This window comes from Oncorhynchus mykiss, chromosome 11 (genome assembly GCF_057628025.1).
Source record: "Oncorhynchus mykiss isolate SJ-2025 chromosome 11, ASM5762802v1, whole genome shotgun sequence".
Lineage (NCBI taxonomy): Eukaryota > Metazoa > Chordata > Actinopteri > Salmoniformes > Salmonidae > Oncorhynchus > Oncorhynchus mykiss.
Window position 1 is genome coordinate 29,759,081 of NC_143032.1, and position 13,548 is coordinate 29,772,628.

General features: G+C 42.1%; 1 protein-coding gene across 1 annotated transcript in view; it reads right to left on the bottom strand.

The window, feature by feature from the left end:
- LOC110535564 (cadherin-12-like) overlaps nucleotides 1-13,548 on the bottom strand; it is a 208,501-nt gene that overhangs the window by 85,756 nt on the left and 109,197 nt on the right. Inside the window, exon 3 of the mRNA XM_021620630.3 lies at nucleotides 3,764-4,058. Coding sequence (XP_021476305.3) covers nucleotides 3,764-4,058 — 295 coding nt within the window. The remainder of the gene's footprint in view (nucleotides 1-3,763; nucleotides 4,059-13,548) is intronic.

Consider the following 13,548-nt stretch of genomic DNA (forward strand, 5'->3'; position numbering starts at 1 on the left):
AAAAGTATTCACCCCCCCTTGGAATTTTTCCTATTTTGTTGCTTTGCAACCGGTTAATTAAAATATATGTTTGGGGGGTTTGTATCATTTGATTTACACAACATGCCTACCACTTTGAAAATGCTAAATAGTATATTCCCTGAACAAGGCAGTTAACCCCCCCAAAATCAATACTTTGTAGAGCCAGCATTTGCAGCAATTACAGCTGCAAGTCTCTTGGGGCATGTCTCTATAAGCTTGGCACATCTAGCCACTGGGATTTTTGCCCATTCTTCAAGCTCCTTCAAGTTGGACGGGTTTCGCAGGTGTACACCAATCTTTCACTGTGGGGATAGTGTTCTCGGAGTGATGAGAGGTGTTGGGTTTGCACCAGACATTGCATTTTCCTTTATTGCCAAAAATATACATTTTAGTCTCATCTGACCAGAGTCCATTCTTCCATATGTTTGAGGACTCTCCCACATGCCTTTTGGCAAACACCAAACTGTCACTCGGAGCACACTCAGACAAGGAGACTGGGATGAGATAACCAAGGTGTTTTTTGAACACAGGGGGGAGATTGAGTGCAGGCCAGGGAAAGCTCAGGCAGGTTCCTGGAAACCAAGTGCGGAGGCTGAGGCTGGAGCGAGAGGTGTGGGGACAGGGTAAGCAGGTCCGGAGGGAGCGTAGAGTGGGGAATCCAGGACAGAGTAGCATGACTGACGAGAAGTCGGACTGGAGACAGGGACCAGAGTCAGAGCAGGCAGAACTGTGGTGGAGAGGAAAAAGGAGTCAGGCAAGGGAAACCAGGCACAACTGGAACAAACGGCTAGAATCATGCACTGACTGTGCAGAGATTACAATCTGGCAGTGTGGAAGTGGCAGGACTGAGTATTTGTAGAGGTCTTGATTATGGAACAGATTTCCGCTGGTGGGGATCTGCTCTGACTCCAGCAAACCTGTCTCCGCCCACACAATCACACCACACACACACACACACACACACACACACACACACACACACACACACACACACACACACACACAGAGGGAGAGGGAGAAAGCACTGGAGGAGTGGCAGACACCGGATGAGCACTAGAGGGCGAGGCATGAGCAGATGTGTCACAAACGTGTTTGCTTATTGTTTTCTTTAAGCAATGGATTTCTTCTGGCCACTCTTCTGTAAAGCCCAGCGCTGCGTAGTGTACGACTTAGTGGTCCTATGGACAGATACTTCAATATCTGCTGCAGAGCTTTGCAGCTCCTTCAGGGTTGTCTTTGGTCTCTTTGTTGCCTCTCTGATTATTGCCCTCCTTGCCTGGTCTGTGAGTTTTGGTGGGTGGCCCTCTCTTGGCAGGTTTCTTGTGGTGCCACATTCTTTCCATGTTTTTATAATGGATTTAATGGTGCTCCGTGGGATGTTCAAAGTTTTGGATATGTTTTTTTAACCTAACCCTGACCTGTACTTCTCCACAACTTTGTCCCTGACCTGTTTGGAGAGCTCTTTGATCTTCATAGTGCCGCTTGCTTGGTGTTGGCCCTTGCTTAGTGGTGTTGCAGACTCTGGGGCCTTTCAGGACAGGTGTACAGTGCCTTGCGAAAGTATTCGGCCCCCTTGAACTTTGCGACCTTTTGCCACATTTCAGGCTTCAAACATAAAGATATAAAACTGTATTTTTTTGTGAAGAATCAACAACAAGTGGGACACAATCATGAAGTGGAACGACATTTATTGGATATTTCAAACTTTTTTAACAAATCAAAAACCGAAAAATTGGGCGTGCAAAATTAGTTACTTAAGCAATTGTCATCCCATTATGCTTAGGTTCATGTATAAAAATGCCCAGTTGATAATTTTCTGGGGCTACCATGGCTAGAAGAAGAGATCTCAGTGACATTGAAAAGGGGGATCACAAAGGAGCATAAGGGGTTTAAAATGTGTGTGTGTTCGTGTGTGTGTGTGTGTCACAGTCAGTCAGTCACCAGATCTCAACCCAATTGAACACTTATGGGAGATTCTGGAGTGGCACCTGAGACAGTGTTTTACACCACCATCAACAAAACACCAATTGATGTAATTTCTCGTGGAAGAATGGTATCACTCACACCCCTCCAATAGATTTCCAGAGACTTGTAGAATCTATCCCAAAATTTAAGCTGTTATGGTGGCTCGTGGTGCCCCAATGCCTATTTAAGACACTTTATGCCAGTGTTTCCTTTATTTTGGCAATTACCTGTAGATTGACTGTACCCGGCTCCATTCAACAATCTCTATCAGAGCACTGTAGAGATCTGATTTGCTGTTCTCTTCGCCAGGGCTTCATAGCAATTCAGATCAAGAGGAGTCAATCTCAAATTGAATTATCTTGATCTCCCTTCCCTGGGGAGAGATCATAAATGCAAGCCTCGATCTGCAATGTACTCAGGCACATTGTGCAAAACTGGCTTGCTCACAGAAACATCAACATATGTTCTCTATCTCCCTCCTGTTTACCTGTGATTATAAAACTCCCTTTCTTATGGTATTTTTTTTACTATGTCTCGATATAAACCTCAGTACAATACAGTGTTGTTCATTCTAAGAAATGCATCTATTTTGCTATGACAAGTTATCTTCTCTAGGGTAGGGGGCACTATTTTCACCTCCGGATGAAAAGCATGCCCAAAGTGAACTGCCTGCTACTCAGCTCCAGAAGCTAGGATATGCATATAATTGGATAGAGAACATTCTAAGGTTTCCAAAACTGTTAAAATACTTTCTTTGAGTTTAACATAACTGATTTGGCAGGCGAAAACCTGAGACAAATCCATCCAGGAAGTAAGATTGTTTTATTTTTGTAGTTTTCTATTTAATGCCATTACAGTATCTATTGACTTAGGACTCAAATTGCAGTTCCTATGCCTTCCACTAGATGTCAACAGTCTTTAGAAATTGAAAAATGAGGGAGTAAGACCAGTCTGAATGACTGGACCCTACAGTGTCATAGAGCTTTTTCATGCGCAATCCCGAGAGCACGCCTTTCCTGTTGACCTTAATGTTATTGTCCATTTTAAATATGATCAATTATTTAGGCTAAAAACAACCTGAGGATTGAATATAAACATCGTTTAGCATGTTTCTATGAACTTTACGGATACAATTTAGATTTTTTTTATCTGCCTGTTGTGACTGTGTTTGAGCCTGTGGATTACTGAAGAAAACGTGCGAACAAAGGTTTTTGGATAGAAAGAGAGACTTTATCGAACAAAACTAACACTTTTTAAATAAATGAATGTCTTCTGAGTGCAACCATATGAAGATCATCAAAGGTTACTGATTAATTTTATCTCTACTTCTGACTTGTGTAACTGTCTACTTGGCTGGTTACTGTTTGTAACGATTTGTCTGCTGGGTGATGTTCTCAAATAATCACATGGTATGCTTTCGCTGTAAAGCCTTTTTGAAATCTGACACCGTGTTTGGATTCACAAGAAGTTAATCTTTAAACATATGTATAACACTTGTATATTTTAATAATTTTTATAATCACTATTTCTGTTTTTGAATTTGGTGCTCTGCAATTTCACTGGATGTTGGTCAGGTGGGATGCTTCCATCCCACATACCCTACAGAGTTATAGCAGATACAGTAAATTACGTATTTTGTGATATTTTGTTTGTGTGGCAAATGGCACCCTATTCTCTTCATAGTGTACTACTTTTGACCAGAGCCTGTAAGTCTCTGGTTAAAAGAAGTGCACTATAAAGGGAATAGGCCACATTATTATCTGATATTTCTTCTTACCTACAGGTGACATCTCAGGGACACTAGCTGTGTACGGACCTTCCAGAAACTTCGGCTCATTGTCGTTGATGTCCTGGACTTTGATCACAAACTGTGATTCAGGCTCCAGGGGCCTGTTTGTATCGATATCGACAGCCTGGGCGCGAAGGGTATAGTAAGGCTTCACCTCCCTGTCAAGGCTTCTTAAGGCATGGATGTCCCCGGTCGTTGCATCAATGGTGAAAATGGAGCCGGCCCCTTCTCCCATGAGAGTGTACTTCACTGCGCTCTCGCCCTTATCCAGGTCAGTGTGCAGCTACAAGACAAGAGAAAAAGGACAGGTTCAGTCCTAACATACTGCTAATGATTCATTGAGACCACTGAGGGAGAACAATTTAATGTTTTAAAGCAGTTTATGAAGTGAGTCGATGGGAATCACTGCACTTACTGACTGCACTTATAAAATACAAAGAAAACCCCCCACATTCAATATACATTGAGTGCACAAAACATTAAGAAATACGATTGAGTTCCGCCCCCAGCCTCACTTCGTAGGGGCATGGACTCTACAAGGTGTCGAAAGCATTCCACAGGGATGCATGCTGGCTCATGTTGACTCCAATGCTTCCCACAGTTGTGTCAAGTTGGCTGGATGTCCTTTGGGTGGCGACCCATTCTTGATGCACACGGGAAACTGTTGAGCATGAAAAACCCAGCAGCATTGCAGTTCTTGACACAAACCCTTGTGCCTGGCTCTACCATACCCCTTTCAAAGGCACTTACATGTACATATTGTCTTGCCCATTCACCCTCTGAATGGCACACATTCACAATCCATGTCTCAATTGTCTCCAGGCTTAAAAATACTTATTTAATCTGTCTCATCCCCTTCATCTACTCTGATTGAAGTGGATTTAACAAGTGATATCAATAAGGGATCATAACTTTCACCTGGATTCATCTGGTCAGTCTATGTCATGGAAAGAGCAAGTGTTCTTCATGTTTTGTACACTCATGCTATACAAAGTAGTGTACCTGTTTGGCCCAGATCTGGTAGAAAAAGTTTGGGATTTTGAATGTGCATATTACCTATATGATGACACACCCAACAATACAGAGGTTAATTTGATCACCCTATTGTTGCAGGAAACTTAATCTAAAGTTACTTCAACCTAGTTAGTAAGTGAAGCTCGCAAATTTATATTTAACAACTTGTTGAGTGAACTTGAAACTTTTGGTCAAAAGTAACATTCTTCTAAGATTGTTCATTGTGAGCACACAACACTTCATTTGGGATTTGAACTCATAATCCATTGGTTGCCAGTGACTTGAATTTCCTGCTATGCCAAAAGGTCTGTGGGCATGGAAGAGATTGGCCAAATATTAATTGAGAAGAGTTTATTATGTACTTTGCTAAAACACCTTAAAAATTACAGAGGAATAACTTTTTGAGGCTATTAAATCCTTTCAGTCTGAAAAAAACCCAGGGCTTGATGGCATACCGGTGGAGATGTATATGGCCTTTTTTTATATACTCAAGCTCCATTATTAGCTTATTTTAACTACTCCTATAGAAATTGTAGTCTGTCAGGTACTCAACGGGAATGTCTGATTTCACTATTATTAAAACAAGACCCAGATGGCAAATATAAAGATCCAGTCTATCTTAGAAACTGGAGGCCTCTTACACTTCAATGTTGTGATGCAAAAATACAAGCGAAATGCATAGCACTCAGAATTAAAAAGGTTTTACCAGGTATTGTTCATACTGATCAGACAGGTTTTTTTTTGCATGGATGATGAATTGGAGATAATATACGACAACTACTAGAAGTAAAATAACATCTTAAAACAACTAAGAAGCCAGGCCTGATATTTATAGCGGATTCTGAAAAGGTATTTGATAAAGTAAGTCTCGATTGTATTTATAAATAACTGTTTTTTTTTTATTTCGGTGATTCTTTTATAAAATGGTTAATGGTAATGTATAGCAACCCCAGGTGTAAAATAGTACATAGCGGCTACATCTCAGAGAGTTTTGAAATGTCAAGAGTAGTTAAACAAGGGTGTCTGCTGTCACTATATCTATTCGTCATGGCCATCGAAATGCTAGCTATTAAAATCAGATCAAATAAGAACATTAGAGGATTAGAAATCCAAGGCTTAAAAACAAAGGTGTCCATGTACAGTTGAAGTCAGAAGTTTACATACACCTTAGCCAAATACATTTAAACTCAGTTTTTAAAAATTCCTGACATTTAATCCTAGTAAAGAATTCCCTGTCTTATGTCAGTTAGGATCACCACTTTATTTGATTTTATTCTGACTTTGTCAGAATAATAGTAGAGATAATGATTTATTTCAGCTTTTATATATTTCATCACATTCCCAGAGTGTCAGAAGTTTACATACACTCAATTAGTATTTGGTAGCATTGTCTTTGAATTATTTAACTTCTGTCAAAAGTTTCAGGTAGCCTTCCACAAGCATTTGGTCCCATTCCTCCTGACAGAGCGGGTGTAACTGAGTCGGGTTTGTAGGCCTCCATGCTCGCACACACTTTTTTAGGTCTGCCCACAAATGTTCTATAGGATTGAAGTCAGGGCTTTGTGATGGCCACTCTAATACCTTGGCTTTGATGTCCTTCAGCCATCTTGCCATAACTTTGGAAGTATTCTTGGGGTCATTGTCCATTTGGAAGACCCATTTGCGACCAAGCTTTAACTTCCTGATTGTCTTGAGATGTTGCTTCAATATATTCACATACTTTTCCATCCTCATGAGCCATCTATTTTGTGAAGTGCACCAGTCCCTACTGCAGCAAAGCAACCCCACAACATGATGCTGCCACCCCTGTGCTTCACAGTTGGATTGGTGTCCTTCAGCTTGCAAGCCTCACTCTTTTTCCTCCAAACATAACGATGGACATTATGGCCAAGCAGTTCTATTTTTGTTTCATCAGACAAGAGGATATTTCTCCATTTCTCAATTTCTTTGTCCCCATGTGCTGTTACAAACCATAGTCTGGCATTTTATGGTGGTTTTGGAGCAGTGGCTTCTTCCTTGCTGAGCAGCCTTTGAGCAGTCTGCTCATTCCAAGATTACAACCAATTAATAACCGCATTACCCCAAACATGGAGGAGGCAGGTGGTAGCAGGTGGAGGCCCAATATAAAGGATCAAAACTGGAGGACGAATAAAAAAAAAAAAAATTATACGAGTTTCATTTGAGGACCAGGAAGTTGACAGCTGTGCCATACAGATTTTTTGATGTACCGATTCCGTGGTACAGGGTGTATGAGTTCATATATAAAACTAAGCAAGATTCAAGCCTTCGTGCTTTTCAGCTAAAATTATTATATGGAATTCTTTCCACCAACAAAATGTTGAACATTTGGGGCATACAATCATCTTAGCTCTGCAGATTTTGTTGTGAGGATACAGAATCAATAGGCCATTTATTTTGGTATTGTCCTCAGGTAGCCTGTTTCTTGTCTCAGGTTGAGGAATGGGTGAAATTGCATAACATTGATCTAAAATTATGCTTCACTGTCTTTAGATATTTTTGTCAGATGTTACTATGGAACACTGAAATATAATTACAAGCAGGCTTTTATTGACAATTACATGAAGTATTTTCAGTGTTGACCCTTCTTTTTCAAGACCTCTGCAATCCGTCGTAAAATGCTGTCAATTAACTTCTGGCCACATCTTGACTGATGGCAGCCCATTCTCGCAAAATCAATGCTTGGAGTTTGTCAGAATTTGTGGGTTTTTGTTTGTCCACCAACCTCTTAAGGATTGACCAACATTTCTCAATTGGTCTGGGGAGTTTCCTGCCCATGAACCCAAAATATTGATGTTTTGTTCCCCGGGCCACTTAGTTATCACCTTTGCCTTATGGCAAGGTGCTCCATCATGCTGGAAAAGGCATTGTTTGTCACCAAACTGTTCCTGGATGGTTGGGAGAAGTTGCTCTCAAAGGATGTGTTGGTACCATTCTTTATTCATGGCTGTGTTGTTAGGAAAAATTGTGAGTGAGCCCACTCCCTTGGCTGAGAAGCAAACCCACATATGAATGGTCTCAGGATGCTTTACTGTTGGCATGGCACATAACTGATTGTAGCTTTCACCTTGTTTTCACCAGACAAGCTTTTTTCCCGGATGCCCCAACCAATCGGAAAGGGGATTCATCTGGGCAAATGACTTTACCCCAGTCCTCAGCAGTCCAATCCCTGTAACTTTTGCAGAATATCAGTCTGTCCCTGATGTTTTTCCTGGAGAGAAGTGGCTTCTTTGCTGCCCTTCTTGACACCAGGCCATCCTCCAAAAGTATTCGCCTCACTGTGCGTGCAGATGCACTCACACCTGCCTGCTGCCATTCCTGAGCAAGCTCTGTTCTGGTGGTGCCCCAATCCCGCAACTGAATCAACTTTAGGAGACGGTCCTGGCGCTTGCTGGACTTTCTTGGCCGCCCTGAAGCCTTCTTCACAACAATTGAACTGCTCTCCTTGAAGTTCTTGATGATTCGATAAATGTTTTTTTTTAGGTGCAATCTTACTGGCAGCAATATCCTTGCCTGTGAAGCCGTTTTTGTGCAAAAAAATGATGACAGCACGTGTTTCCTTGCAGGTAACCAACCATGTTTGACAGAGGAAGAACAATGATTTCAAGCACCACCCTACTTTTGAAGCTTCTAGTCTGTTATTCGAACTCAATCTGCATGACAGAGTGATCTTCAGCCTTGTCCTCGTCAATGCTCACACCTGTGTTAACGAGAGAAGCACTGACATGATGTCAGCTGGTCCTTTTGTGGCAGGGCTGAAATGCAGTGGACATGTTTTTTGGGGATGCAGTTCAGTTACATGGCAAAGAGGTACTTTGCAATTAATTGCAATTCATCTGATCAGTCTTCATAACATTCTGGAGTATATGCAAATTTCCGTCATACAAACTGAGGCAGCAGACTTTGTGAAAGTTAATATTCTCAAAACCTTTGGCCATGACTGTACTGTTCGGAGATCTGGAGAGACTGGGTCAGTCAATTACTAATAAACTAATACTCTTAATAAAATAATTTCTCTTCATTACTCTGTGGATTCTATTTGATTAGATAGATTAAAATGGTGTGTTAAATGTCACAGCATAGTTGAAAGATATATGGTGCGTAGAAATCCGAAGACGGTGACCAGCAGAGACTGGAGGGAAGCTGAGGATTGGGATGTGGAATCAAATGGTTGAGAGGCAGCTCCTGGGGATGTGTGGGGGGGATCTTGGAGGGTTGGTGGCCTGGCGGTTGGGAGCTTGGGCCGGTGGCTGAAGAATTGCTGGTTCGGGTCCCTGTTGTTGACCTTGTGGGAGATCTGTCGACGTGCCCTTGAGCAGGGTTGTGTCCCTGGTAGCTTGTGTGTTTCACTCTTGATGTGAGTCTTGTCATATATACACATATTCATATACATAGCTCATATATCAAGCACATATATTAAGCCGCCTGACTCAAGTCATTGCACACACCCCTGTCCAAACAGGAAGCACCCTACCCCCAGCCATAAACTGCCAGTTTCAGTTCCCCTTATCTCGCGACTCCTGGACACACACACACACACTCCACTCCCCTCTACTGGTCGGGTGCCAAGAGCAGAGGACTCTGCTGTGCACCATTGGGGCTCCTGCTCTGGCTGGAGCTGGCCCGCCTCCAACTCTTCGGGACCAGTCAGAAGACCACCACGACAAGACTCCACCTACATTATTCCATGTATATAATCTGCTACAACCTTTGTCTAGGTCCCTTTTTCAGCAAACTCCTTCTGAGCTGTATGAATCAGGTCTGTGCACGTTAAACTGCAGGACAAGATATATTTTGACTCAATAAACTGCCTTTTTGTTACAACTGAAATCCACTCTGTCCAGCGTCCATGATTTGGTCTCACTCTCCTGTAGTTAATCATCAACAGTCTGTTAGATTACTAACATGATGTAGTTGTTGAGCGGCTTCACTGCGAGTATATTGTATGTTTTAAATATATGTATTTTTTAAATAAATTATGATAATAATAAAATAGACCTTAAAAATTCCCTGCTGCCTTAAATTGTTAAATCATGTGAAATACACATTTCGTGTTGAGTTAGCTTCATCTAACGTTACTTCAACCTTGAGTGTAACAATCCTCTCACTGAACTGTCTTAGCATGTTTGTGTTTTCTTCAGGTAAATTGTTTTTAAACACCTTTGCAAAATCTGACTTTCACTGTCAGCCTGGGGGCATATGTACTGGCTTGACCCAGTTCTTTCTCCAATTCACAGTGCTGTTCCTCTTTCTACAATTGCTATGTGTCACGTCCTGACCTTAGTTCCTTTTTAGGTCTCTGTTTTAGTTTGGTCAGGGAGTGAGTTGGGGTGGGCATTATATGTTGTGTTTTCTAGGTTTTCTATTTCTATGTGTTTGGCCTGGTATGGTTCCCAATCAGAGGCAGCTGGCAATCGTTGTCTCTGATTGAGAACCATACTTAGGCAGCCTGTTTTCCCACTATGATTTGTGGGTAGTTGTTTTCTGTCTTTGTATGTAGTTTACCAGACGAAATTGTTTCGGTTGTTCTTTTTGCTACTTTGTATTTTTAGTGTTCAGTGCTATTGATTAAAATGACGAACACTTACGATCCTTCCTACTCCTCCTCAGAATAGGAGGAAAACCGTTACACCATGATTGTGTTCCAAATTGCACCCTATTATTAAATACATGAAGAGAATTGGGTGCCATTTGGGACACAATCTAACACTATAAGAACGCTTTTCTTTGGCTACAAGCGGTACACCTGTTGACATGGAAGCATTTTTCCTCCTGTACAGGACATCAGACTCACAGATTGGATTGTGTTGTGTCTAATATTCAGCTACTGTAAAAGTATTGTAACTGTCACCATGGTAGAACCCTGTTAGGTAAATTATCTTCTGGTGTCCCCTTAGGATAACTGTTTTGGGGTTTCAGGTAGAACCCTCTTTGGAAAAAGTTTAACATGGAACCCAAAAGGGTTCTACCTGCACCATAACCCCCAGTTATGATAACAAATTGCATTTTCCCCCAGTATGCTCTACTGCAGATAGATTTTGGGGGAATAGTTTTTAATACCTGTGTTGTTGCATGTACATTGAGTGATTTATTGATTAATCTTATGCTACACAAAGATTCATAACATTCATTTTTCTAAACTAATCCAATATTTTAGTTCGATTTTTTGCACTTGTTACTGAAATGGTTGTTCCCGTTTAAATGGGTTAGATTGTATCCTCATACTGTTCTTGACCCTGGCAGTCATTATGAATGCAGGTTGCAAGTGAATAAAAAGTCAAACTGTTGAATTTTTTAACTCTGGCTGGATTCCAATAATAATTATACGTCACTTTACAAGCCAGTATAATGTGCTTGACTCGGGCAAGGGCTCACCAGAACTGAGTACTGGCACCTCAAATGTACTACTGCTTGAGAACCACTTATAAAATATTCGCTAAAAATTATTGTAGAGTTGTTGCACCTAAATATGAACGGTACCAGCACCTATTCTAGACCAAGTCAAGCACCTCTCCCTGACCAAGTCTGTAGTACCTTCATATTTCAAGCAGGACCCATAGTTCCTGTGCCCCAAGAAAGGGAAGGTAATCTGCCTGAATGACTACCGCCCCGTAGCACTCACGTTGGTAGTCATAAAGTGCTTTGAAAGGCTGGTCATGGCTCACATTAACACCATCATCCCGGAAACCCTAGACCCACTCCAATTCACATACCACCCCAACAGATCCACAGATGACCCAATCTCAATTGCCCTCCACTCCGCCCTTTCCCACCTGGACAAAAGGAACACCTATGTGAGAATGTTGTTCATTGACTACAGCTCAGTGTTCAACGCCATAGGTTACCATAGGACCCACGAAGCTCATCACTAAGATAAGGACCCTGGGACTAAACACCTTCCTCTGCAACTGGATCCTGGACTTTCTGACGGGCCTTCCCCAGGTGGTAAGGGTGGGAAACAACACATCTGCCACACTGGTCACTCATGGGTGTGTCCTTAGTCCCCTCCTGTACTCTCTGTTCACCCATGACTGCGTGGCCAAGCACGACTCCAACACCATCATTAAGTTGGCTGACGACACAACGGTGGTAGGCCTGATCACCGACAACGATGAAAAAGCCTATAGGAAGGGTCAGAGACAAAGGAGATGATCGTGGACTAAAAGGAAAAGGATGGCCGAACAGGCCCCCATTCAAATCGATTGGGATGTAGTGGAGCGGGTAGAGAGTTTGAAGTTCCTTGGGGTCCACCTCACCAACAACCTATCATGGTCTAAACACACCAAGAAAGTTATGAAGAAGGCACGACAATGCCTTTTCCCCCTCGGGAGACTGAAAAGATTTGACATGGTTCCTCAGATCCTCAAAAAGTGCTACAGCTGCCCCATTGACAATATGGTTGCATAACCACCTGGTTTGGCAACTGCTCGGCGCTACAGAAGGTAGTGCGTACAGCCCAGTACATCAGTGGGGTCAAGTTTCCTGCCATCCAGGACCTATATAATAGGTGGTGTCAAAGGAAGACCCAAAACATTGTCAAAGAATCCAGTCACAAAGTCATAGACTGTTCTCTCTGCTACCGCACGGCAAGTGGTACCGTAGCACCAAGTCTAGGTCCAAAAGGATCCGTAACAACTTCTACCCCCAAGCCATACCGCTGCTGGACAATTAATCAGATGGCCACCCCCTTTGTTTTTATACTGCTGCTAATCGCTGTTTATTATCTATGCATATTCACTTTACCCCTACCTACATTTTCAAATCACCTCGACTAACCTTTACCCGCACACATTGACTCGGTACCAGTACCCCCTGTATATAGCCTCATTGTTCTTTTATTGTGACATAAAAGTAGTTTGTTTATTTTGTAAATATTTTTCTAAACTCTATTTTCTTTAAAACGGCATTGTTCGTTGAGGGCTTTTAAGTAAACATTTCACGTAAGATCTACACCTGTTGCATTCGGCGCATGTGACGAATACAATTGGATTTGATTTGACTTGTTAAGGACACTTCCATCCATGAACAAGTGCTGGTCACATGCAAGTAAATCAATGCTTTTCATTGGCTGATAATCATTTTGTGCGTGAGAACCCATTTAACTTTAAATGCTTGCTTATGTTCGCAAGTGTGGCCCCATTAAGTCTCAAAAAAATTCATTGTTTTTACCTCACCGATAAAGAGGAACAGAGTCCAACTCCATGGAAGTGGAACAACATTCAACAGGCCACAATACCACGGATGTTTGAAGTTTTGAGGGAGCGTACAAATGGCATGGGCTATTGCCAGAGAATACCATAAGCCGCCTTCAACGTCGTTTTAGAGAATATGTGAGTACGTCCAACTGGCCTCACAACCGCAGATCACTTTTATGGCTTTGTGTGGGCGAGTGGTTTGCTGTTGTCAATGTTATGAACAGAGTGTCCCATGGTGCGGTGGGGTTATGGTATGGGCAGGCATAAGCTATGGACAACGAACACAATTACATTTTATTGATGGCAATTTGAATGCACAGAGATACTGTAATGATCATCCGCCCCCATCACCACATGTTTTAGCATGATAATGCATGCTCCATGTTGCAAGGATCTGTACACAATTCCTGAAAGCTGGAAATGTCCCAGTTCTTCCATGGCATGCATACTCACCAGACATGTCACCCATTGAGCACGTTTGGGATGCTCTGGATCGACGTGTATGACAGGGTGTCACAGTTCATTCCAATATCCAGCAACTTCGCA